Here is a 24,559-nt window from a genome sequence, read left to right on the forward strand (position 1 = left end):
TCTCGCTGGATCCGCCCGCTCTCCACGCTGCCTCCCACTCTCCCGACACATACCAAACACCTCGTTCTTTGAGAAACATCATTGTTCAACGACTCAGTCCCGTTTCACACCCGATTTGGGACTCTGCAAGCGTGCATCTCCACGAAGGACCATGCCATCGTTCTTTGCCTCTCGATTTTGAACAATAGCGGACCTTCATCGAACCTTCGCTTTGTTTTAAGTCCACGACATTTGCACAACACCACCCAGTTGTTACAGTCCCAACGCAGGCGTACCTCGCCGCCATCGGTCCTCTCGCTTCGCCAAATCCTCTATCTCGTCCTGTGATCTCAACGGAGTGGTCATTCACGTATTGAGACTGCATGGTGTTCTCACCACTTCCCACAAATCACGACAACGACGCGACCCTTATCTACTTTCCTCGGGCACATGATCTCTGTCCATAGACCTGACGAATTTGAACGGTGACGAGGAAGAACACAATGGAAACCGATACGGTGGACCCCGTTCTTCGTGGCCGGCACCAGTCTGTGCTTCGGGGAACTGAGATAGGACAACATCAACGAAGTAGTAAAGACAACGCAGCGCACGCTAGGACAGTAGAGTCGGACAACTTGCTGGGTCAATTCTCATTTGCACCAGCCACACAGACCACTGTTGTTACTACAACCACAACTACCACCACCAAATTTCCTCCCTTCATAATGCGTCCACTACGGCGGACGAAAGACTTGGATCTCAAGCAATATCCTTTGGCAGCGAGCCCTACCCCGGCCAGTTTGAAAAAGATACACTTCGAGATAGGCGGAAAACACACAATCTTCCGAGAAGCGGAAGATACCACACTGGCACTAGAGCAGGTACGAGGCGTGCATCTTGACTTTCTAACAGATTGCTAACTCGGGAGCCAGTTACAAGAGGAGCAACGGATTCTTCGAAATGCTAATGGCGCAGTCGAGACCGTGGAGACCTTCCAGCCTTATACTTCTATCCGGCCAGCAGGCTCAAAGTTTACCTCTTTCCGACGGAGAGCGCAGAGACGGCCAGCCTCTCCAGAGTCCATTACTGACAGTGAAGATCAAACTCAGTCGCACGAACCCTCCTTTGCATCAAGTCGTGCTGGACCATCGACGAGATATCGCCCCGAACTGGCCGCGTCGAATTCCTACTACCAATCTATAAACCCAATTACCCCAGACAGTATTCCGAAATCCAGCAACGGATCTCGTGCACTCAAACTGCGAGATATACGAGAGCCACGAGAGCAAGGTAGCTCATCCAGAACCATGAGTACGCTCCTGCCCTCCCCAAATATGAGTCAACAACCACCATTTCCAAACATCCAGCCGTCATCACCAAGATCTAGGCATTTTCATTCCCTGGAATCAGAAGACGGAACTGCCTCTTCCACTGATCGCTCCCATCTAGAGCGGAGAAGTCACAGAGAGATCTCTCAAGAAGCGGCGGTTCCTACGCCCCCTATAATCGATGACGGCGAGTTGTCTTCAGCAAGACCTCTAAGTAGGCGTGCTCTATCATCCGTCCCTGCTCGGCTGCATGTCGCGGAAAGTCCATCCGTGCAGGATGGAAGTCTTCCTAGTCCGAGTCTTTCTCCTGTCACAGCTGCTGCAACACTACAAAACACTGGATACTTTGCAGACGTTGATTCGAACTCGGAGATCGCCTCCCAGCACGAGGGTTTGTCAAGAGTTCTTGTACCGGACAGACAGTCACCCAACTCTTTTCACTCCCCCGAAGCCGCCGACTTGCATCCCCATCACGATTCTCGCCAGCTCTCCCGCTTCACCAGTGGCTCAGTCGCCGAGATCCCAGCAATGCTTGATTATTTTGAAGCCATCCCGGATGAACTGAAGAGCTACATTATGCACCAACTACTCCGCCGGTGCCCTAAGTCTACACTCCAGGTCGTTGCGGATGCTGTCAACCCTGCGCTCAAGTGCGATTTCCTCTCCCTCTTGCCGCCCGAATTGGCACTTAATGTCCTCAAATACCTTGATGTCAAGAGTCTGTGCAGAGCTGCGCAGGTATCGAGAAAATGGCGGCAGATGGTTAATGGCGATGAGAGAGCTTGGAAAGAACTATTCGATGCAGACGGATATACGCTGTCGGAAGGAGAATTGAAGCAGGCCATTGCCGAAGGCTGGGGCTGGCAAGATCCATCTGGTCCGTCTGGGTACGAAGAAAACATTGCCGATTCGACTCCCAGCAGGTACGATACAACCGCAGAGGCCCATTCTCCTGCAGCACAGTCCCAAAATAGGTTCAGTGAAATCCTACGCTCGAAGCGAAAGGCCCCCACGATGTTATCCAGTCGAAAGAAACAAATCAAACTTGTCAAGTCGAATTCCTGGGATACCTCGGTTGACGTCACCTCTTTTAGCCTGTTGAAGGACTTCTCCGCAGACGGCCCATATAACGCGGCACATTCGGCCATGGCTGCTGTCCCCCAACCGAACATCGGTCTGCCGAGTCTCACGGGTCTACATCTTTACAAATCTCTCTATCGAAGACACTTTCTTATCCGGCGGAACTGGATGTTCGAAGATGCGAAACCCCAACATATCGCATTCCGCGCGCACGACACCCACGTCGTTACCTGTCTCCAATTCGATACCAACAAGATCGTGACGGGGAGTGATGATAATAACATCAATGTCTACGAGACCAAAACCGGGGTCCTGAAGGCCATCTTGACGGGACACGAAGGTGGGGTTTGGGCTTTGCAATACGAGGGAAACACACTGGTTTCAGGTTCCACAGATCGATCAGTAAGAGTCTGGAATATTGAAGAAGCACGGGAAACACAGGTCTTCCGTGGACACACGTCAACAGTGCGATGTCTTCAAATCGTGTCCCCCGTCAAAGTTGGAGAAAATGCAGAAGGAAGACCTATCATGATGCCTAAGCAACCTCTCATCATTACGGGATCCCGTGACTCGACCTTGAGAGTGTGGAAGCTTCCGCGGCCAGAAGATCCAGTATTTATCCAAGCTGAGAACGACCTTGATACTGATGATTGTCCCTACTTTGTTCGCACCTTGTCCGGTCATCAGCACTCTGTACGTGCAATTGCTGCTTATGCAGACACCTTGGTAAGCGGAAGCTATGATTGCACAGTGCGTGTTTGGAAAATATCCACGGGCGAAACGATCCACCGCCTTCAAGGCCACACTCAAAAGGTCTACAGTGTTGTCCTCGACCATGACCGCAATCGCTGTATAAGTGGTTCCATGGATAACATGGTGCGCATATGGGATCTAAACACTGGATCTCTCAAATATTGCCTGGAGGGCCACACATCCTTGGTCGGTCTGCTGGACTTGAACTGCGATAAACTCGTATCTGCAGCAGCCGACTCGACCCTCAGGATATGGGACCCAGAGACTGGACAGTGCAAGGCTACTCTGAGTGCACATACCGGTGCTATCACCTGCTTCAAGCATGACGGCGAGAAAGTCATATCCGGCTCTGACAGGACTCTGAAGCTGTGGAACATCAAGACCGGCGAATGCGTCAAGGATCTGCTCTCCGACCTCAGCGGAGTATGGCAGGTGAAATTTGATGAAAGGCGCTGTGTTGCAGCAGTGCAGCGCGAAGGTTTGACGTTTATAGAGGTACTGTCACACCCCTGAACTTTTGTGTCAAGTCGACTGACTTTCTTTGCAGGTTCTAGACTATGGCGCCGCTCGTGATGGTGTCCCTGAATACAACTTGGGTCGAAGAATTGTTGTCGATGCCGATGGGATGGAAGCCAATCACGACGACAACGGATATCTGGATCTGGACGGCTCCGCTGATCCATGATGTCTTCACAAAGAAATCAATCAGACCTGAAGTTGATTAGATTTCAGTTTTTGACAAAAAGCTGCAGGGCAGGGCAGGTATCCCCTGACGATGCATCATCACTCAACCACTCTCTGTCGCGTCTTGGGAACTTGGAAAAAATATGACGATCACTGTTTAATGATTTTTGCTTCACGATGGCACCTTCGACGCCCATATGGAGGCTCAGAAGATCACGAAATGTCAACTTCACCAATATGTTACAGCACACCAGCGAGTTCTTCTTGTTTATGGGTTGTTTTAGTCTGCCCATGCTGGCCGGATGATGTCTCTACAACCGGCAAAGGAGCAAGGTGTTTCTGCATGAGCGGATCTTTGTCTCGAACCAGAGAGGGTGTTTTCCATGCCATTGAATGTTCTGCTGCGAGAATTGGAACTGCACCTTGGCCTCGGTGGGATTGCACTGCTTGGAGAACGCACTTAGGATTTCTCAAGTTCTAGCTTTTGAAAATGTTGTTCTTAACCCGCCAGACGTAGCCATGCCTGACGAATACATAGGAAATGCACATATTTACGGACGTTCCAACCTAGAGTTTTAGACATTTGGTCAAAGACGATCCTTGGGGAGAGTAGCGTGGAGAGGATTGACCGTTTTGGGATTCACAGAAGCGTAGAAAGGCAGTACTGGGCAGTATAGAGTATTCACGACGCCGCAGTCCGGGTCCGTGTCACACCGTGTGGTCCCAGTGCGGCAAAGCACGCCTTCTTCGCCTAGAATACATTCATTGCTCTAGAGCACGTCGGTGGTATCATACCGCGGAACGCTCCGAGCCTCAAGTCCCCGGATCCCAGAGATACACTTTCTTGTTTCCACCCCGGATATCTGGTCCTCCTCTCTTTCTGTCTCTCTCTATTGCCTCCTCCTCTTCCGATTCGAGGTCGACCCGCCTCCCGAGCGTGAAACGGGTTCGGTAAACATGGACTCGAAAGCATCCAAACCTTGGGTGACCCCCTTGCCCACCAGCGCAGGGGGTTCGCGCGGCTGCTGCGTGTTGGACTGCTCCTGGCTGGCTGCCGAACTGCGGGTTTTCTGACGACGGCGTCTCGATTGCGGCTGTTGCTGTTGCTGTTTCTTGTTCGATTTGGACGGCTTGGGCGGTTCCGCGAACATGGCTTCAAAGGCATCCAGGCCCTGCGAGACCCCTTTGCCGACGAAACCTGGTGGGGGTTGCGAAGCGTTTGATTCCGACGGTCCTCCCGGGGCCGCTCGGTTTTGGTGTCGTTTGGGTAGGGTCCGGGACTGCTGTTGTTTCTTCGACCTGGGTGAATGAGGTGGTTCCGCGAACATGCTCTCAAAGGCATCGATGCCTTGCGAGACGCTTTGGCGTGGCGGAGGCACTTGTGTAGGGGCCCTCCTAGAAGAAGACCCAAGAGGAGACATTGATTCGGCCATAGACTCAAGTGGAGTAGCTCTACGCTTCGAAGGCGCGTTTGTGCTTGCAGGCTTTGCACGATCTCGAGAGTTCAACTCTTTATACACGAAATCAAGTTGCTCGTGTAGGGATGCGGTCGAGTCGACCTTGTCAGATTTTGAGCCAGAGAATTTCCTCAAAGAGTCAAAAACCCGCGGAGGCTCTCGCTGTCCTTGCGGTTCGGTTGAGGCCGGAGCACTTGCTTCTGAGCCAGTGCCCAATATCTCGCGCATGAATTCCTGGAGACTCAAATTTGGAAGTGCGGTGGATCCACTTCCTGACGACTGTGCAGGCTCAGAGTCCGACTCCTTACCATGAAGTAAATGTGATATCTCTGCTCCGATTGGACTCGGGCGAGTTGAGGCGCTTTTACTGATGACTTTGTGGTCCGCAGCTTTGTCCATGGCATACCACTCCAGGTTTGCGGCCCTGAGAATGGCCCATTGCAGATTCTTGAGGCCGAGGGCATTTCCATTCGCTCTCTTCGCTGTCGAGACATCTTCGAGCGACCCAACGGCGATCATTTCGCCTAGCATTAACGCCGAGTTGCCCTCGAAGGTGGCTTGGCTGCGCAGCCTCGTCAACGCTTCGCGAATGTCCCCTTCTGCAACCTTTGAGCTCAATCGATCACATTTTGTGGCAACAACCTGGAATGGGATGCCGAGCTTGTGAAATATCTCCAGCATGTGGCGGTCGGCAGCCATGACACCGTGACCACTGTCGACGAGCAGAAATGCTCTGCGCAGATTCCTTCGGTTGTTCAGGTACGACACAATCTGAGCACCCCATTCGGACCTGCTGCCAAAACCATACCCCGGCATATCCACAAGAGTGAGCTTCGGGTTGACATCTCCATCCCACCCTTTTATAGCGCCACCAGTTTCGTCTCTTGCTGCCAACGCCCACGCGGCCATGACCTGGGTCATTCCAGGAGTAGCACCGACTCGATTAAGATCCGAAGAAGTGAGGGCATTGATCAAAGTGGATTTGCCAACGTTGGATCGCCCGACAAAGATGACTTCGGGTACTAGGATGTTTTGTTGCGAGGGTCTTGAGGAGCGCCGCCAGGGTTCGGACGTTTTCCAGCCTGTTCCAGTCCACGTCCTCGAGGGCTTGTGGTTTTTGAAGAAGTGTGCGGCTGCAGCTAGATTCTCTTCGGTCGGAGGAGTGGTATCCCAGTACCACGACCCAGCAATCTCTGAGGGCGGATCTTGAAGCTGAGAACGAGTCGAGGACAGTCTGCGTCGGCCATTCTGGAGCTCGACTAGACGTTGTCGGAGACGAGTGCGGCAGACCAACCGGCAAGTAAAGCAAGTAGAGCTTTGCATTTAATCGCCAGGCAGAACTTGTGGAAAACTGGAGCCGGTGTTGAAGAAAGGAAGCCAACAACAAGCACAGGATTTCGGAGCGCAGGGCGAGGCGACATGGAAATTTTGAGGATCTTGTGTCGCGTCGCCGAACCCGAACCCGCCAATCAAAGGCAGCCCCAGGAGGACTTCCCGGTCAGCCTTGTAGCCTCGAGCCCAAAAGCCTCCAACTCCCCACATTCTGAAGAGGGCAAACTTGAAGGACAGGGTGCGGACCTCGACGGCAAACACGTCTTCGTTCATGCAACAGCCACTCCATTCACGATGATCAACGCTGTTCTGGTCTTCAATAATAACGGTCAGCCGAGACTGACAAAGTTCTACTCACAACTAGTTAGGTGACACTGCGAAAACAACCATCACCAGTGCTGACTATGTTCGTGCAGGATACAGCGACACAGCAGTCTCTTCTCTCCCAAATATTCAGCCTCGTATCAGCTCGACCAGCTTCTGCCTGTAACTTTCTGCCGCTTCCTCCCTTGTTGGCTCCCAGTGGCACGGGCACCAATGCTTCGCCCGACGCACCCACCCAAATCACGTACCGCCATTATGCTACCCTCTACTTCATCTTGATCTCGACTTCTACCGAGTCTCCTCTAGCGCTGCTCGACTTCATCCAGGTGTTTGTCGAAGCCCTGGACAGACTATTCGAGAACGTGTGCGAGCTGGATCTGATCTTCGGGTTCGAGACCTTACATGCCGTTCTCAGCGAAATGGTCGTTGGAGGTGTTGTCGTCGAGACCAACCTAGATAAGATTGTTGAAGGTGTCAGAACAACCGAGGGAGTCAAGGGCAAGAGAAAGGCCATCAATGCCCGCGATTCTACCAGCTCCATAGGGAGGGGTACGGGATTTGCTGGTCTCAGTTGGGCTACAGGCTCAGGAAGCAGCTGGAGGTGACTTTGAGCTTGATGGGGACGAGAAATATCACCACATCCACAAAATGCCTCAATCACGAACAATTCAGACTGAGCGACAAAAATCTCACATTACGGCAGCCAGCCAGCGGCAGGAAAGGAACTTTCTCGTCACTCCCACTTTGGTCTTGAGCAATTGGATACAAGTCGCCCATTGCTCCAAGAGAGATGATTCTCACACTCGGCTACACTTCGACTCTGGTCTCTGAACAACCTTATCTGGCCCATCTGGCCACATACGCTCGCGATGCGGACAGCAAAGCACACGCCACGAATGAACATATCACATGTGCTTGTGTGTGTGACAAACATAGGGCATCGGAAAGGACGCTTGGGGTCAAGTGAATGCTGGCATTGACGCTGTGCTCGCTTTCCGAACATACTAAGGAGGTGCAATCGATCCATCAGTCCGCTGATGCTCGCTAACCAGACGACAACCAACGCAGCAAGATATTCAGTTCTCGTTCGTGTCTACAGGGCGAATGCGAGACAGAAAGCAATAGATCAGTCTTGAAGTGCGAGATGGAGGTGTTCGTTCACGGGTGGCGTCTAGAGGCGCAATCAGAGACAGTCGACAAGCGGAGTCACCACCATCACTCGCGAAGGGGGGTATAATTCAAGTTTCCTATCCTCTTGGATCTTGCCGGCTCGGGACGGCAAGACGATAGAGGCTCGGCCCAGTGCGGACTACCGAGTCATGGGTTAACACGAATTGGTGGCTGTAGGAATTCGATGGAAGAGGTTATGTGTGATGGCACAGTTTGAAAGCACGGTATTGGTGAGGCATGCACCGTGAAAGAGCACTTTCGGACAAGAGAAGGGTGGACCTAGTGATGTTGAAAGCACTGGGTTGCCCGAGGGCACATCAGGCAACATGATGCAGGGACCTTGGACTTGACAAAGCCTGGAGTTTCTCAGTGGTCTGCAGTGTGATGGAAACAAAGGGACGAGGTTGGGTCGAGAAGCCACATTGGAATGTTCCCGGGCGCTTAAAAATAGGATGTGAATGGAGGGTGCAGACTGTGAGATGGATGCCTCCTAGACGATTGCAGTTAGAGCCCCCCTAACAGGGATCCACCATCCAGGCACCTAGCCACCCCCATAGGCTCGCCCACTATTGACGGGGGCTCCCCTCTTGGACATTTGGGTGCTTTGGCTTATGATTTGCCCGCCACTGTGCTTCACCCTGCAGACGGCATCCTCGTTTTCACAGCTTCCCACTTCTCACCTGGTACCAATCATCACAGCAGGCGGCTTGCTGGCCGCTCCTCAGCAATCATGATCAGGTACATCTACCGCCGTGATCGCTCATTGACGAGCAGCCAGCTGCTTCATATCGCTCTCGGCCAGGGGGTCAGCGGTTTCAGGCTCGCAGTTCTGGGACATGTCGACAACTTGATCCGCCTACAAAGATGAGTCGTCCCTCTTTACTCTTGAGCGTCTCGATTCTTCTTGTCTCTGTCCTCATTGTTCCACCCTCCGCTGCCCGGCCACATTCGATCTGGGAAGTCGACATCGACAACAGCCCTGCCCCGCCACCAGATCAAGGCCCGCCGCTCTCCGCTGGAGCTCTTCGAGACAAGTCCAAACTCAAATACGAGGTGGTTGGCATAGTTGGAGCCTACGTCGTTTGGTTGATCGTCACAGTTGTGCTACTTTTCCTTGTCGGCAAGAAGCTGCGTCGCAACGTCCAAACCTCGAACCGCAGCCTCAGCATGGAAATCATCAAGCCTGCTCCTTTGGCTAATCAGAACAAGATGAATGTTGAAGCGCCTCTCAAGAGCCCTGGCAAGATGGCCAGCCTCAGATCGTGGGCTTCGGGTAAATCACATTCCCACAAACAGTCGAGCATCAGTATGTCGTCCACCATCGACGAAAAGATCCTCGAGGCGGACAAGGCAAAAAACATGGATGAAATGGCGAGGCTCTATGCCGCTGTGATGGCACATGACGAAGAGAAAGCCAGGACCAGTGGCCAAACGTCGCCTCGCACGCCCAATTACCCACCTCAGTACAATGCTCCCCCAACACCCAGATCACCTTATCATCTCCCACCCACTCCAAGGTCCCCTTACTATCAGCCGAATCCCAATCTCAATGGGCCGGCCTCCCCCAGGTCGCCACGCTATCCTCCAGAGTTTCAACATCTGCGACAGCCTGAGCCAGAAATCCAAAGTCAGGATATTCGACCAGTGACACAGGCATTGGTTCACCCCCTGGCGCCCACACCTGCTGATGATATTTCCTCGATGAGGACAGAGTCGCAGACCAGCAGCCGCAAGAAGGTGTCACCTCTTTCCTTTATCTCGGGCCGTAGTGACTCGGCTGATCAGTCGAAAAAGCGCCCGACCAACATTTCAGTTCGTGGCCAGCCCATCTCGCAACCAATCGGCTCTGCCACTCTCACGGACACGTCGATTTATTCCGAAGATGCCCTTTCTTCTCCTCGCATATACAACCCGGGGCCAGCCCCACCAACACCAGGCCAAAAGTCTGTGACTGTGGTCGAGGAGGTTGAAAAGAGAGGACCCCCCGCGCCGCTATCTCTTCGCAGTGCTGCAGCCTCCAACAGCTCCAACACGTTGCCATTCCGTCAATTCTACAATGACGCGTTGAAGAGCGCACCTGCAACCAAAACCACTTTTGTGGACCGTCGCGAGAGTATCCTGGGTGTGCATCCAAAGACGGGAGTGCCCCAAACTCCCTATAGTCCCTACATGCCGTACACACCCATGACGCCCGTGACGCCTCGCACTCTTATGACGAAGAAGGAGATGAAGAAGAACAGGAAGAAGGAAGGCCTGAAGGTGCTGACCGAGGACGACATGGTGCTCTCCGACGAGGACTTGTGGTCAACCTAGAAGAACGCGGGGAGTTTCCCTCACCCATGGATGACGACGTTCTTCTTTTTCTTTTTTGGGTCGTCTTGTTGTTTCCTTGTCTCATACTACTAGGTATCTTTCCTATCTCAGCCTTGGTCCTGAGCACAAGGAAGCCATTGGCTGCCGCGGCATGGTGGTCGGAGGGCACTGAGGGGGAGGGAGACGAAGTCCAAGTGTACAATTTAGGCCCGCCTGACGAATGGCGAAGATAGATACATATACCCTGAACTCGACCCAACGCACTGGGATGTCGACGTCGATGAGAATGACACTTTACCATTGAGAGAAGAATCTTTCCGTCTCGTCTTTCTTGTCTTTGTCTCGTCTCGGACACCTGTTTCTCGTCGCGGTTCCACAGTAAGTAACCATTGGATCTCGAGACCAAGTCCTTCCCCGGGATGTCTTGCTTGGTCCTCGGTGCCATTGGTTATTTAGTCATCATGGACTCCAGCTGAGGCTGAGCAATGATTTGTTTGTAATGTTCTTCTAACCTGCAGGAGGAGTACGGCGGGTTGTATGTGTGTCCTTGCTCATTCAATACCATTGAAATTGAAATTGCCATTACCAATATTACATGGTTTGCGTTCCTACGCGTATACCAGGTTACCAGCTGGGTAAAGAACTCCTTCTACGTGTATATGTATGTAGTACCACTACGTCTGGCTATGTACCTATCTATCTGTGTTCTGGTCTGGTCTAATCTAGTCTGGACTGGACCTGGATTGACCACAGTGCTGATGCTATGGGAGAGAAATTACCTATAAGAGATGACTTGTAGGCAGAATAAGAACTTTCCCCCCTTTCCCCCCCCCCCCCCCCCCCCCAAAAAAACCGACCAACAATATTCCTTCCTTCGTGGACGAGGTCTGTCCGTCCGTCCGATCGATCGAATTTAATCGTATCCAATCCAAATCAATCTAGTTGTGCACGACATCAACAACGACGACGCGAGACTTCCAGACCAATATCTCCTTGCAACTCGGCCTTGGGATCCGTCTGGCTCTCGTATCGTCTGGAGTCTATTGCTCTGCAAACCTGCTCTTGGACCTCAGCACGGCGCCGTACCTCCACAGGTAGACCATGCCGAAGACGCCCGCGGCGCTGACGGCGGCGAGCACGCTGACGCCCTTGTCGACGCCCCAGCCGACAAAGACGGCCCGGCTGCCCATGACGACCCCCGCGGCCATGGATCCCCGCGACATGTCGTACGTGGCGGACAGCGAGGCAAAGTATTTCCGGTAGGACAGGGAGATGTAGATGATGGTGCACTGGAAGACGACGAAGCTGCCGCCGGAAAAGAGGGCGATACCGACCGTCGGCACGATCCAGTGGAACGTCGGGTGTGCGTCGCCGTTGTTGGGGTCGTGAGACGTCGCCGTCGCGGTCCACGCGAACAGGAACAGTCCCGCCGGGCAGAGCACGCTGAATGGGATCGACGGGATCAGCCACCGCTCCTGCGCGATCGCGGCGTTGATGTGCATTCTTCGCGGCGCTGTGGCCCGAGACTGCGGTTGGTTCGTGTCGTCGGTCGCGGAGGACACAGCAGCGGACGCCGCTTCTTTGACTGCAGCACGAGCCCAGGGAGTGAAGTACAGCTTAAGGTAAACGGCGTAGATAGTGGCGCAGATTCCAGCACCGACGATCACGGAGAGGAATACCAGCCCAATAGCTCCGGCGGAGAAGCCATACCTGTCGTTGTAGACCAGTGGGAAAGCCTGTAAACGTTTCTGTCAGTCAGAGACATCCTCAGATTCCGATGGGAATCTTGTGGGAAAGGGGGAAGCCATAAAATTCTAGACAAACAGATAGACATACCTCGAAATATGAATAGTAGGTGGCATACACGATGCCGCCGTATACAGTGACAAAGGCAATCGCAGGATCTTTGAGCGCTATCTCGGTCGGCTTGATCAGCGCGTCCATAAACACTTTTGCAACATTCAATCTCTTGATCTCCGACGGCGCCCGGTACTTTGGGTCATTTGTGATCTTCCTCATGCGCTTCGCTCGTTGGAGGAGGATGTAATCTGCGCTCGTCTCCGGCAGCAGGATGATCAGTGGGAACAGACCCCCCGCCATGATCGCGCACTCCCAGTACGGCCATCGGAAGTCCCTGACGATGGCGTAGCCAGATAGAAGCGGACCAACCGCAGGCCCAGCGTACATCGCGCCCAGCCAGATCATGTAGCCGTACGGCGACTCGAACTCATCAAAAAGGTCGTCGTACGAAGCGGCACCAGTGGCCAGGATCGGGGAGCCAAAGTAGCCTTGCAGGAAGCGTAGGACGCAGATGGTGGCGAAGTTGAGGTCTTGTACCTGTGTAAGGGCGATGGTCAACGCGAGGAAAGGGAGGAACGAGGCCCAGTATGGGATGTTGCGGCCAATCCAGGGTATTTCCGACAAGGGGGCAAACAGCAAAGGGCCCAGAGCGTAACCGAGAACGTATAGGGCGAGGATCAAGGAGACAGAGGTTTCGTTGAGGCCGTGCTGAGGTGCGATGAATGGGTAGGACGGCGTCGTGATAGACGAGGTGCAGTAGACAACAAAAGTGTAGATACTATTGCGAGCAGGTGTCAGTAGATGCGGCGCTGTAGCAGGGAGAAAGTGTGCCAGTGCGGGTTGGGTATCCAAAAAGCATGCGGTTTCACATACAAGATGATGAAGCTGGCCCATAACTTCTTCGTCGTCGAGAAGTTTCGTGGATTCTCTGCATCTGTTGGACTATACCAGTCGACTATAACGAGATCATCAACGTTCGTCCCCTTTTTTGCAAGCACTTCAGGGTCGGCTTCAGAATTGACTTGAACTTCGGCAACTGGATCTACCGGCTGCGATCGTCTATTTCGCAAGAGTTCGAGCCCATTTCTGTCATCCGTATATTGCAGAAGGTAGCCCTGTGAAACTAGGCGGAGGAATTGACCCAAAGGGGTGTCCCTCAAAAACGTAGCCATCTGGATGGGAAGTGGATGTGCTGCGAAGATACTCAGATAGATTTTCTGGGCACAAGAAGCTTACTTGGTGCAAATGTCCATGAGAACGACGTCCCAACCTCTTATAGCCCATCGAGAGGTTGAAGTGGCGCCAAAGACAATATCAGACCGTTTTCCAGAATCGTTCGGCCGTACTGTACTTCTGTGGAAACAGAGCCAGAAATAAGCACGATAGATTGCATTACTTACTCAGGGGGCTTGGTCAGCGAGTACCGTAGTAGCACAGGCAGGACTGGTGTAGTGACCCTGAACGAGCCTTTGCCGATCGTGTCTATGTCGTTGCTCCGAATGGCGTTGATTGGGCTGAACCACATCTCCAGAATCCTGTCGACTTGGCGCAGCAGGGCATGGACTTACCACTGAAAGATACAGCACACTTCATCACGATAGTGGAGGGAATCGAAGCTCCTTCGGTGCAAGCACAGGTTATAGTCGGCTTTGCTAAGCAGGGATGGGGACTTGGGTGCTTCAACGGGCTAGCGCACCGACACAAATTGCTGCCGCTTGCCACTGTGGCGTAGAGATATAGTGTATGGTATCTGGAAACGACCATCAGGAGGGGGATGTCCGAGTTCGACATGACACTGCAATGTAACTGCACTTGCGACCTGTCTCCAGCCGCGCCACATTGATCTGAGATGCTCTCACAAGAACAGACCGTGTTGAAGCGAGAGGCATGACACTGTCGATGTTTGGATGCCAAGCCACCTATCCCGCGGACGTGAAATGAGGACTTGCCAGGCTAGAGGAAATAGGAGGTGCTGCGCAACTCTGCGACTATCGCGTCCGTAACATCAACGGAGCCGAAACTCTGACACAGAGAAGTAGTAGCTTGTCTTCAGAAACGGTGAGGCGGTTCACCCGAGTCTGGAACGAAGAGTACAGAGGTGTGCGAAGAGGCGACCCAAATATTGGCCGTGTCTGGTGAGAATCTCGTAAACGTTCCACCCCCCCATTGGTCCACAGTGCCATGGCACCGCGAGTGGGTAGCCAACAATAATGGCGCCACATGACGCCCGCGGAGTTATGAGGTTGTCGACATGAGATAGAAGACTACTCATCATGGAAATTGGTCCAGGCAAGAATAAAAAGCGAGTATCAGACGCGACCCAACCACCACAAGGCATACGGTAAGTGTGAAGAACATCAGATCAGAGTTACTCCGAGGAGGTTGACCACGAGGCTGCGCTAACTATAACTCGTTAGATAATGTATTACATAACCATTTCTGTTTCGTGCTCGGTGCGAAGCCTTGCACTACGGCCGTTGCACCGGCCGAGAAGATACATGCCAAGAGACGGAATACATGCAACTGAGCTTGGATCTCTGTTTCTCATGATGACGGGTGAGCCTGGCCGGGGGAGAGATCTATCCGTTTGGGTCGTCTCCATTTGTAGATGATTGGATCTACAAGCATCGTGGATGTGACGGTCAACGTAAGGCTTGCTCCTCTTTCAAGGCTGATACCTGCTGGGGGCCGATCGATGACCATCAGTCTAGAGAAAGAAGTAGACCAGGCAGCTTGCAGTGAAGGAAGTTGCTCCCTGTCATGCCTCACGTGGGAAAGCAACTTCATCAGATGGGTCGATTCCTCTGTCCCAAGCCTCGACCTTCATAGGAGGAGCGCCTTTGCCACTTGAAACTCTCTGGCTTCCAAATTAGTCCATGGTCAAGCAACTCGGCAGTGGAAGCTTGAGGAGGTTTATAGGCAGATAGTTACAAGACATTAACTAAAACATAAAGGGCTGGGCTATTGGATGCCCATGTGGAAACATGCATGCCAATGCTGAAGTGGCGACAGTAATACCTGAAGTGCAATATGGTTCCATCGGAACTAGTTGGCGGATCTAGACCGAACAAGCTCTGTTTAACCATGAAGATACAATAGTGAGAGAGGATGTCAGCTCGGTGACTGATGTCTACGACTTACATGTAGGCGAGTTCATGTGTGATGAGATCAGACACGCATACAAGGACAAGCGCAGCTGTTAGCGAGGGCAACATGGGGAGAGGCGAAAGTTGCTCATTGGCACCTATGGTACCTAGAACGCTCGGGCATCCCCCCGCCTGGTGATACCCCAAGCCCACTAATCTGCTAGCCCCAAACGAGCCAAGCCGCCGATAACATTAGTTAGGCTAGGCGCCGGTAGACAGGCTTGACAGGGAGGAGCATGTGCGTCAACGAAGGGTTGATCGTGGCGGATAGAGGCTCTTTAGTCATTGTCTTGGTCCTTGCCCACGATTGCTCTGCCATTGCCACATGCCCGCATAATCAAACTCTCAACCTCGCCGGATTTGCTGTTTTATCGCCCAGTTTTCTCTCGAGAATATTTCCCATCGTGAAGGGGACGAGATCAAGTCTGTGGACCGCGTCACCTAGCTACCGACCAGCTCTCCAGAACGTACTAGGACCCGGCCAAACAAGTACCTCCTTTACCCCTTCCAGAAGCGCGGTTTAATCCGTTAAAGCTCCGGCCAAAATGCCCCTAACTGTCCTCACCGATAACGATGTCAGGGAATTGCTGTATACATTGACCAAAGAGGATATCGACGAACTCCAATCTAATCTCGCAGAAGCCCTGCACTCATACTCCACGGGTGATACCAATTCACCTTGTTGCGCATCTTTTCAACCACAGCGGACAATCATCAAGAAGAATGGGGTCACCACGCTATTCATGCCCGCATCCACGGGCAACTCGGTGGGAATGAAGATCGTGTCGCTTCAGCAACCCGAGGTACCCCCTCACAGCAAGTCATCAGTCTCGTCAGGAAACTCCGAAAGCCACAATGGCACCCCTTCGGGCAGTATGTCGTCGTCTGCCTCGGTCAAGTCTACTACCAACGATTTTGCGTCCATGACCTTGACTCCATCATCCACCATGTCGTCTAGCAGGGACTCAGTTGACGGCTCTTCGTTCCAACCACCTGCCTCAATCGCTAGCTCTCGAAGCACCACACCAAAAGGATCTATCACCCTGCTCGACTCCAACGGAAACCCCATGGGTATCGTTAATGCCGAAGAACTCACGGCTTTCAGAACAGCATTGTCTTCCACCCTGATGCTTAAGAAGCGAGAGAATGTCCACACTGTGACTGTCTTTGGTGCAGGAAAGCAGGCATACTGGCACATCAGACTGGCACTGATACTAAAGGGGGACCAAATCCGGCATGTCAACATCATCAACCGCAGCTTCGAAAGGTCCATCAAATTGATGAAAGCATTTCAAATGACACAGGACTTCAACGACCAGTGGCGCAAAGACATCAAGTTCTCGGCCATGAGTCCAGAGTTTGGTGAATATGGCCGACTATTGAAGGAGGAAGTTCGCAAAGCAGATGTCATTTTCTGCTGCACGCCATCTGTCGAGCCTCTATTTCCGGCCGAGTTCCTGACGTCGCGTGAAGGACGAAGGAAAGGTAGGTATATCGTGGCCATTGGCTCGTATGCCCCACACATGTGCGAGCTCCATCCCGACATCTTCAAAGTTGCTGTGGAACCAGAGCATGGGGGCCATCACCATCACCGGCATGCTAGACAAGGGGGAGTAGTGATCGTGGACAGCCTCGAGTCATGCTTGAAAGAGTCCGGCGAGATTGTCAAAGCAAAGCTGAAACCTGAGCATTTGGTTGAGATCGGCGAGCTCATGATGATCAAGAAGGCTGCGACAAGAGAGATTGAACTCGGCGGGCCAGGCGAACAAGGCCTCCTTGACTGGCTGACCAAGGGCAATGTCATCTACAAGAGCGTGGGTATGGGACTGTTGGATCTTGTGGTTGCTGGGGATCTCATACGAATGGGCAAGGAGAAAGATGTTGGCGTGACAATTGAGGATTTCTAGCTTGCCGTTTGAGCCGTCCGTGTGTTTGTGGTGGAAGCAGAGATACCGAGAACTTCCACTCCTTTTGCACTTTTTCTGCTGTCCAGTTTACCACGAGGATGTATTTCTGTCGGGCGGCACTTTGACTTTCATGTGGTTTTATTCTTGCAGCGCTCAACTCCAGGACGCAAGAATTGTATGTGATCCGAATGGCGGCAGTGTAGATAGATCAATATAACGCAGCAGTTCGAGCGAATGTAAGATATTGTTCTCTTGTCACGGGTACTGTCCTTCGCACTTACTCTTCAGCCTCTACCTCATCATCGTACTCGAAGACTTCCCTTTCACCTTGCTCCACCCTCTTAATCCTTGGCTTTGTCTCCATCCTTGCACCGCTCCCAAATGTCGATCCTCAGTTCTCCCTAGGTGTGAAGATTAGGGATTGCATTCACGCCAACTGCGGTCATTAGTCCCTCACCAATATCGGAGAAAAGCCGCGAACAGAAGTAACATATTGTCCATCACGACCAGTGTATCTCGAGTCGAATCAAAGAAAGATCACTCAGCTAGAGGGTCAAGCCAACATTGTGCAGAGTTGCTGGATGTCAGTGTCCCACGGCGAGCACGCTCACTAGAAAATTGTCGGCTTACCGATCCCTCAAGCCCTTTCCTTCTTGCCGGCCCTTGTCGATCCGCCCCGCCTCCTCCAGAGAAGCTTGGTCGCCCCTCGCTGTCTGCCCCTCCCTCTGCTCTGGGTACTCCTATCACTGGCAAAGTGTCAGCCCAACCAAGCGAAGCTAGCGACAGCCGATTCGAGGGTGGGGTGACCACAGTGGGCATTGTTCCTGAACAACAAAGACACACCTCCCAACGTCATTTTGCCCCTTCGAAGGCAATGGGCTCGTGTCCACATTTTGGAGAATGAAAAGTTGAATCGACTTGGCCATCGACAGGCGAAATCCTGGTCGGGTGAAGCAGAGTCTGCAAAATTCGTGAAACGGTGGCGGTCTCTTCCGATCAGCAATCAAGAGAGTACGGCTTGCAGCTCAGTTGGACTGAGATCGGCAAAACAGACGTGGATGAATCCACAAATGTGGTTTTCGACACGAGCCCTCACATCAGTTCTTTCAAGTCTTCGTCTTCATCAATTTTACGTTCACTTCGCACCATCGCTATGAGCGTCTGAAAAGTCCAATCTACTCCACTATGGTTCAGCACGTCTACCTGCCCAATGGGTAAATTAACCCCCCTCCGCGCAGAAAACGCATGGTCGTTTTCCAGGCCGATACAATATGCTTGAGGTCAGCTAACAGGACCTTACAGGCAGATATATACAGTCACCCCTGTCTTCGGTGGCTTCACATTCAAATCGACTAACCTCGATTTGCATCACTCCGCAATGCCTCCTGGATGGACTGTGATCCTTCAGACAGAAGACGAAGTGGAAGATGACGAGCGTAGAAGCAGCAAAGTGGCCGTCAATACAAGCGCAGACCATGAAGAGGCAGGACACAAACACACAGTTGCGCATCGATTCACCAAGCCAACCATCCAGAGCGACTCCCTCTTCATCTCCTCCATTTCCATGCCATCAAGTTCCGACTTCAAAAACACCGCCTCGCCGACCCGACATATCGCGATGATGCTCTGGGCGACATTATGCTGGTACTTTCACAAGGAGCCTCCGAATCCCCATGCCCTGACCGAGGCGTCTGCATTGACCCCGGAGGCAGGCCGGCCGAAGCTTGACTGGCGCATCAGGATTAAAAGAGAAGGCATCTTTAAGGGCAAGAACACTTTACAGAAACTTGAGCGTATGGGCCTAATCGCCAGCGAGGACTCTTGCGTGGGCACTGATCCAAGTACTCGGTTGCCCAGCGGCTGGGCGGAGACCTTTGTGAGCAGGAAGTCATTCTGGCAGATTGACGCCAGAATCTTCCTCTACACAATGGCCCCTCAGTCGCACTCGCCATTCCCTTCAGCTTCACCTTACCCTTCTCGTCCATCTTCGCCAGACCGGGCGGTTCCTGAGCGTGGTTCGCCTCGACCTACAGACTACATAACAAATGCAGCGATATCGGATACCTTCAGCTCAGGGTTCTGGTCGCCTGGTGGCCCTTTTAACTCTGGAAGTCATCTGCCCACGTTTTACCCTCCTCCGCCAACACAGTTCACCTTTACTAACCACATCCGCCATCCGATACGCCCCAAGCCGCCTCGGCAGGGCGAATCTTTCTACACACGCTACATTCCCAGTCTTGGTCAATGGCTTTCCTTCCGGGTACCAACACTCTCTCCGAAGCCGTGCCCTCCACCTCAGTTTGTGCCCGCATCATCATCTATGCCCGCAGTTCTACCGAGCCACACCGCGGCCGTATCGATTGCGACGTTGCCGACTATGGACAACTTCCTGGATCGACCCTCTGACTTAGACTTGCTCCACAAGTGGATGAACGACCCCCGGGTCAATGCGGTATGGGGTGTTGCGGGTCCGCTGAATACACAACATAAGTTTCTGGTCGATGGCCTCGAAAGCCGACACTCATTCCCAGTTTACGGCTGTTGGGACGGCAAACCCTTTGGCTATTTTGAGATATATTGGGTGAAGGAGGACAGGTTGGGCCGACTACTTGGCGGGGAAGTTGGCAATTATACACGGGGACTACATGTGTTGATTGGGGAGGATGAATTCCGCGGCCCACATCGAGTCAAGGTCTGGTTGTCCGCGCTGGTACACTATTGCTTCCTCGCGGACTCTCGAACTGAGACCGTGATGTTGGAGCCGAGGGTCGACAACACAAAGTAAGTCACTCAAACACACGAGAGACTGGAAATAAACCAGCTGCTGACTAGAGACCCCAATGCAGATTTATCAATTATCTGAAAGAAGCTGGGTTTTACAAGCAAGGCGAAGTTACGTTTCCACACAAGCAGTCAGCTGTCATGAAAATCGACCGAGAGTCTTGGGAAGCGCCAGAGCTCTAGGGGAGCATCAGGTGCTGTAGTTTCCATGGCAAGGTCGACGGAAGCATGCGTGGTGGGGATTCATCTGATATTCATAACTCGTCATACCGCTATGCGAGCAGCGATCCCCTCTTCCCTAGGTACTCCTTGTGGTGAATTGACGCAGTATTTGTGTCCCAGAAGCCATCAACAACGGTTTTTACTGCATAAAGGGCCTCAAGCTCCACACAATAGCCAAAACCCACTATGTATGAATGTACAAGTACGGCGCTCTCTTGTGTAAAATCCTGGAAGTCGAACGTTCAGTCGGTAGTTCAGCCTGGTCTCGTGATGAGCGGCAAGGCTGGGTCCACGTGACCAATCCTCCGCTCCGCAAAAAGGCGGCGAGGCTGTGGAAGAAATCCACCATTCGCCGCCGATTTGTAGTAATTTCTACCCAACACTGTAGAGCGACTTTGAGTCTGATCGATACGCCGGGGGGTTCATACGTCCATCGATACTTGATTCCGCCATCATGGCGACCCAAATTCCCGTTGACCCTACCCTTACCTCGGCCAACACTCTCAAGCTTGAAAACGTGAGTCAACCACACGCGAGCAGGAAGAACTGCCACTGACCGAAGTCTGTTAGACGCACAATCGAGACGTCTTGATTGCGATCGAAAAGAAATACCAAAAGCAATGGCAGGAGAGCAAGATTTTCGAGTCGGATGCGCCCACAACCACGGAAATCCCCTTCGACTCGGTCCCCGCCGCAGAGATTCGAGAAAAATACCCAAAGTACTTTGGCACCTTCGCCTACCCGTACATGAACGGCTCTTTACATGCCGGGCACAGTTTTACGGTCAGCAAGGTCGAGTTCACCGCAGGGTTTAACCGCTTGACCGGAAAGCGCGTGCTGTTTCCCTTGGGATTTCATTGCACAGGCATGCCGATCAAAGCATGTGCGGACAAACTCGTTGAAGATGTCAAAAAGTTTGGACAAAATTTCGAAAACTACCATGAAGATGAGGATGAACCTGCGCCAGATACCAATGGAGCCCCCATCGCACCTACACAAGGGGTCAATGTGAAGGACGACCTGACAAAGTTCAAGAGCAAGAAGGGCAAGCAGGCCGCGAAGACGGTCAAGGCCAACTACCAATTCCAAACAATGCTGGCTATGGGAATACCAAAGGAGGAGATCCACAAGTTCGCAGACGCCAACTACTGGCTCGAATACTTTCCGCCAATATGTCAACAAGATCTGATTGATTTCGGAGCAAGGATAGATTGGAGGAGGAAGTTTGTCACCACCGACGCAAATCCCTATTACGACGCCTTTGTCAGATGGCAGATGAATCGCTTGCACGAGCTCAACAAGATTCTGTACGGCAAGAGATACACGATCTACAGTCCCAAAGATGGCCAACCCTGTATGGACCACGACCGGACCAAGGGTGAAGGTGTAGGTCCAACAGAGTACACAGCCCTAAAGCTGCGGGTCAAGGAGTGGTCGCCTGATGCGGCAAAGGCGGTGGAATCCAAGATTCCTCAGGACGCCAGTGTCTACTTTGTACCCGCAACGCTGAGACCGGAGACGATGTACGGCCAAGTATGCTGTTTCGTTGGCCCAAAGATCAAGTATGGCATTTTCAAGGTATCGGAAAAAGAGTATTACGTGGTTACCAAAAGAGCAGCTTGGAACATGGCCTTTCAGGGAACTTTCTTTGACCAGGAGCATTTCCCCCGCAACCAAGACGAGTTGCAGCCTGTTGTGGAATTGCCCGGGTCTGCCTTTGTGGGCACTCTAGTCAATGCGCCCCTGTCGGTGCACAAAGAAGGTGTTCGGATATTACCTATGGAAACAGTATCTGCAACGAAGGGCACAGGCGTTGTCACATCAGTTCCGTCAGACAGTCCGGACGACTTTGCCACGGTCAAGGAATTGGCGAAGAAAGCAGATTTCTATGGCATCCAAAAGGAATGGGCCGAACTGGAGATCATTCCTATTATTGATACTCCAGCTTACGGTAACCTTGCGGCGAAGTTCTTGGTCGAGACCAAGAAGATCCAATCACCGAAGGACACCACTCTGTTGGCTGAAGCAAAGGACCTGGCATACAAAGAAGGCTTCTACAACGGGACGATGTTGGTCGGGGAATTCAAGGGCCAGAAGGTCTCTGATGCCAAAGACAAAGTTCGAAGTGCCTTGATTGCATCTGGCGAAGCATTCCCTTTTGCCGATCCTTCAGCTGAAGTCATCAGTCGCAGTGGAGATGAGTGTGTGGTCGCCTACGTACCACAGTGGTTCCTGAATTATGGCGAGAACGACAAAGAGTGGCAACAAACCGTTTTGGACTACGTAAAGGACAAGAACGGCCTTGAAACGTATGCTCAGGAGACCGAAAACCAGTTCGTCGCAAATCTCGAGTGGTTGAACCAATGGGCATGCGCAAGGACGTATGGACTGGGCTCTAAACTTCCCTGGGATCCCTCCTTCTTGGTGGAAAGTCTGAGTGACAGCACCATTTACATGTCATACTACACGGTCGCCCATTTCTTACACGGAGATAAATTCGGCAAGGAGCCTGGGTTGTTGGATATCAAGGCAGAACAAATGACGGATGATGTGTGGGATTACATCTTCACGCGGACAAGCGATGTCAAGAAGGTCTCAGATTCGACAAGGATATCGGTTGCAGACCTACAAACTATGCGACGATCCTTTGAATACTGGTATCCTCTCGACTTGAGATCATCTGGAAAGGACCTGATTCCCAACCATCTCACATTCTTCCTCTACATACATCTCGCTCTTTTCCCTCGCGAATATTGGCCGAAATCCGTCCGCTCAAATGGCCACCTCTTGCTCAACGGGGAGAAAATGAGCAAATCTACTGGAAACTTTTTGACACTGAGCCAAGCGGTGAAGAAGTTCGGTGCTGACGCCACGCGGATAGCACTTGCTGACGCAGGAGATGGCATGGAAGACGCGAATTTCGAAGAGAAGAGCGCCAACGCAGCCATCATGCGGATGTACATTCTCAAGGATTGGATTGAGGATACGCTGAAGGACGAAGGACTCCGCAAGACACAGGGAGAGGTGATATGGGACAAACTTTTTGAGGACGAGATGAACCTGTTGGTGCATGAAGCATACAAGCACTACTCCGAGTAAGTTGGCAGTGCCACAACAGACCGAACGATGCTAACTGTCACTCCTTAGGACAAACTACAAACTGGCCCTCAAATCAGCACTCTACGACTTCCAATCGGCTCGTGACTTCTACCGCGATGCCTGCGTCTCTGGCGGCATACCTCTGTCGAGGCCCCTCGTCGTCCGCTTTGCCGAATTGCAATGCCTCTTGATCTCTACCATTGCCCCTCACTGGGCCGAGTACATTTGGCTTGAAGTCTTGCACAAAGATCAATCCATCCAGCTTGCCCGCTGGCCGACAGATGTCCCTGAAGCAGACCCATCATTAACCGCCACAAGAGACTACGTGAAGGCGACGTCTAGCAACATCACGAGTGCAGAAGCGCAGGCGGCCAAAAAGATGGCAAAGGGCAAGGCTGTGGCATTTGACCCGCGCAAACCGAAGCAAATCACCATCTTCGTGGCATCGCGATTCCCCGCGTGGCAGGACAAATACGTCGACCTGGTCCGAACCCTGCTGGAGAACGCATCCCTGGACGACGACAAGGCACTGAATGCGTCGGTCGCGAAGATGGGCAAGGGCCCGGAGATGAAGAAGGCGATGCCTTTTGTGCAAGGGCTCAAGAGGAGACTCGTGGTGAACAAGGAGAGCCCCGAGGCCGTGTTTGAGCGGAAATTGCCCTTTGACGAGGTCCACATCCTCACCGAGATGAAGAAGGGCCTGATGAAGAATACGGGCTGTAAGGATGTCAAGGTCGTCAGTGTCACTGACGAGAACAGGCAGAGCCTCCCCTCGATGGCCGAGCTCGCTGTTCCAGGCCAGCCCAGCTTCCTGTTCGAGAACGTCGACGCATAAGCGAGCGGCCCATCGTTATGGCGCGTTGCCCCTCTTCCTCACTTCCCCTGTCTCCCCTTCGGAGGATATAAGAGCAGGACCAGAGTGTGAACGATAATATACCAAGAGATCGATGTGCGTGTTTGGTTCGGTTCGGCCATGACTTTTTACACGAGTGACGAGAGTATGGACGTGGATCGCGGTGCGAAGATCAAGACCATTTGGTTTTTAGACGAGACACGGTGGGAGAGACTACCAAAAAAAGACACTTGATGAGAGAGAATGTGTGAGAGCAAATACCACCACGAAGGAATAAAGGAAGACACACGAAGACACAGCATGAGCCATCAAGACGTCTGTCGTGTGTTCT

The 24,559-nt window shown here is 52.5% G+C and overlaps 8 protein-coding genes across 8 annotated transcripts; 6 read left to right on the forward strand and 2 right to left on the reverse strand.

The window, feature by feature from the left end:
* Positions 1–482: 482 nt before the first annotated feature.
* Z517_09081 (uncharacterized protein) lies at positions 483–3,825 on the forward strand (the record flags this gene model as incomplete). Its single annotated transcript, XM_013424991.1, has 3 exons — positions 483–860; positions 912–3,635; positions 3,688–3,825. The coding sequence occupies 3 exons, from the start codon at positions 483–485 to the stop codon at positions 3,823–3,825; spliced, it is 3,240 nt and encodes a 1,079-aa protein (XP_013280445.1).
* Positions 3,826–4,714: 889 nt separating this feature from the next.
* On the reverse strand, positions 4,715–6,604 carry Z517_09082 (ribosome biogenesis GTP-binding protein YsxC; the record flags this gene model as incomplete). Its single annotated transcript, XM_013424992.1, has 1 exon — positions 4,715–6,604. One exon carries the CDS (start codon positions 6,602–6,604, stop codon positions 4,715–4,717), a length of 1,890 nt encoding a protein of 629 aa, XP_013280446.1.
* Positions 6,605–6,700: 96 nt separating this feature from the next.
* On the forward strand, positions 6,701–7,542 carry Z517_09083 (uncharacterized protein; the record flags this gene model as incomplete). Its single annotated transcript, XM_013424993.1, has 2 exons — positions 6,701–6,976; positions 7,030–7,542. 2 exons carry the CDS (start codon positions 6,701–6,703, stop codon positions 7,540–7,542), a joined length of 789 nt encoding a protein of 262 aa, XP_013280447.1.
* Positions 7,543–8,971: 1,429 nt separating this feature from the next.
* Positions 8,972–10,420, forward strand: Z517_09084 (uncharacterized protein; the record flags this gene model as incomplete). Its single annotated transcript, XM_013424994.1, has 1 exon — positions 8,972–10,420. One exon carries the CDS (start codon positions 8,972–8,974, stop codon positions 10,418–10,420), a length of 1,449 nt encoding a protein of 482 aa, XP_013280448.1.
* A 1,040-nt stretch (positions 10,421–11,460) lies between these two features.
* On the reverse strand, positions 11,461–13,392 carry Z517_09085 (uncharacterized protein; the record flags this gene model as incomplete). The annotated part of the gene is made up of 3 exons (XM_013424995.1): positions 11,461–12,156; positions 12,257–12,998; positions 13,094–13,392. The coding sequence occupies 3 exons, from the start codon at positions 13,390–13,392 to the stop codon at positions 11,461–11,463; spliced, it is 1,737 nt and encodes a 578-aa protein (XP_013280449.1).
* A 2,519-nt stretch (positions 13,393–15,911) lies between these two features.
* On the forward strand, positions 15,912–17,273 carry Z517_09086 (uncharacterized protein; the record flags this gene model as incomplete). Its single annotated transcript, XM_013424996.1, has 1 exon — positions 15,912–17,273. The coding sequence occupies one exon, from the start codon at positions 15,912–15,914 to the stop codon at positions 17,271–17,273; it is 1,362 nt and encodes a 453-aa protein (XP_013280450.1).
* A 1,185-nt stretch (positions 17,274–18,458) lies between these two features.
* Z517_09087 (uncharacterized protein) lies at positions 18,459–20,237 on the forward strand (the record flags this gene model as incomplete). Its single annotated transcript, XM_013424997.1, has 3 exons — positions 18,459–18,487; positions 18,576–20,054; positions 20,120–20,237. 3 exons carry the CDS (start codon positions 18,459–18,461, stop codon positions 20,235–20,237), a joined length of 1,626 nt encoding a protein of 541 aa, XP_013280451.1.
* A 493-nt stretch (positions 20,238–20,730) lies between these two features.
* Positions 20,731–24,210, forward strand: Z517_09088 (leucine-tRNA ligase; the record flags this gene model as incomplete). Its single annotated transcript, XM_013424998.1, has 3 exons — positions 20,731–20,793; positions 20,847–23,371; positions 23,424–24,210. The coding sequence occupies 3 exons, from the start codon at positions 20,731–20,733 to the stop codon at positions 24,208–24,210; spliced, it is 3,375 nt and encodes a 1,124-aa protein (XP_013280452.1).
* Between the last annotated feature and the right edge of the window lie 349 nt (positions 24,211–24,559).

This window comes from Fonsecaea pedrosoi (genome assembly GCF_000835455.1).
Source record: "Fonsecaea pedrosoi CBS 271.37 unplaced genomic scaffold supercont1.6, whole genome shotgun sequence".
In the NCBI taxonomy this organism is placed as follows: domain Eukaryota; kingdom Fungi; phylum Ascomycota; class Eurotiomycetes; order Chaetothyriales; family Herpotrichiellaceae; genus Fonsecaea; species Fonsecaea pedrosoi.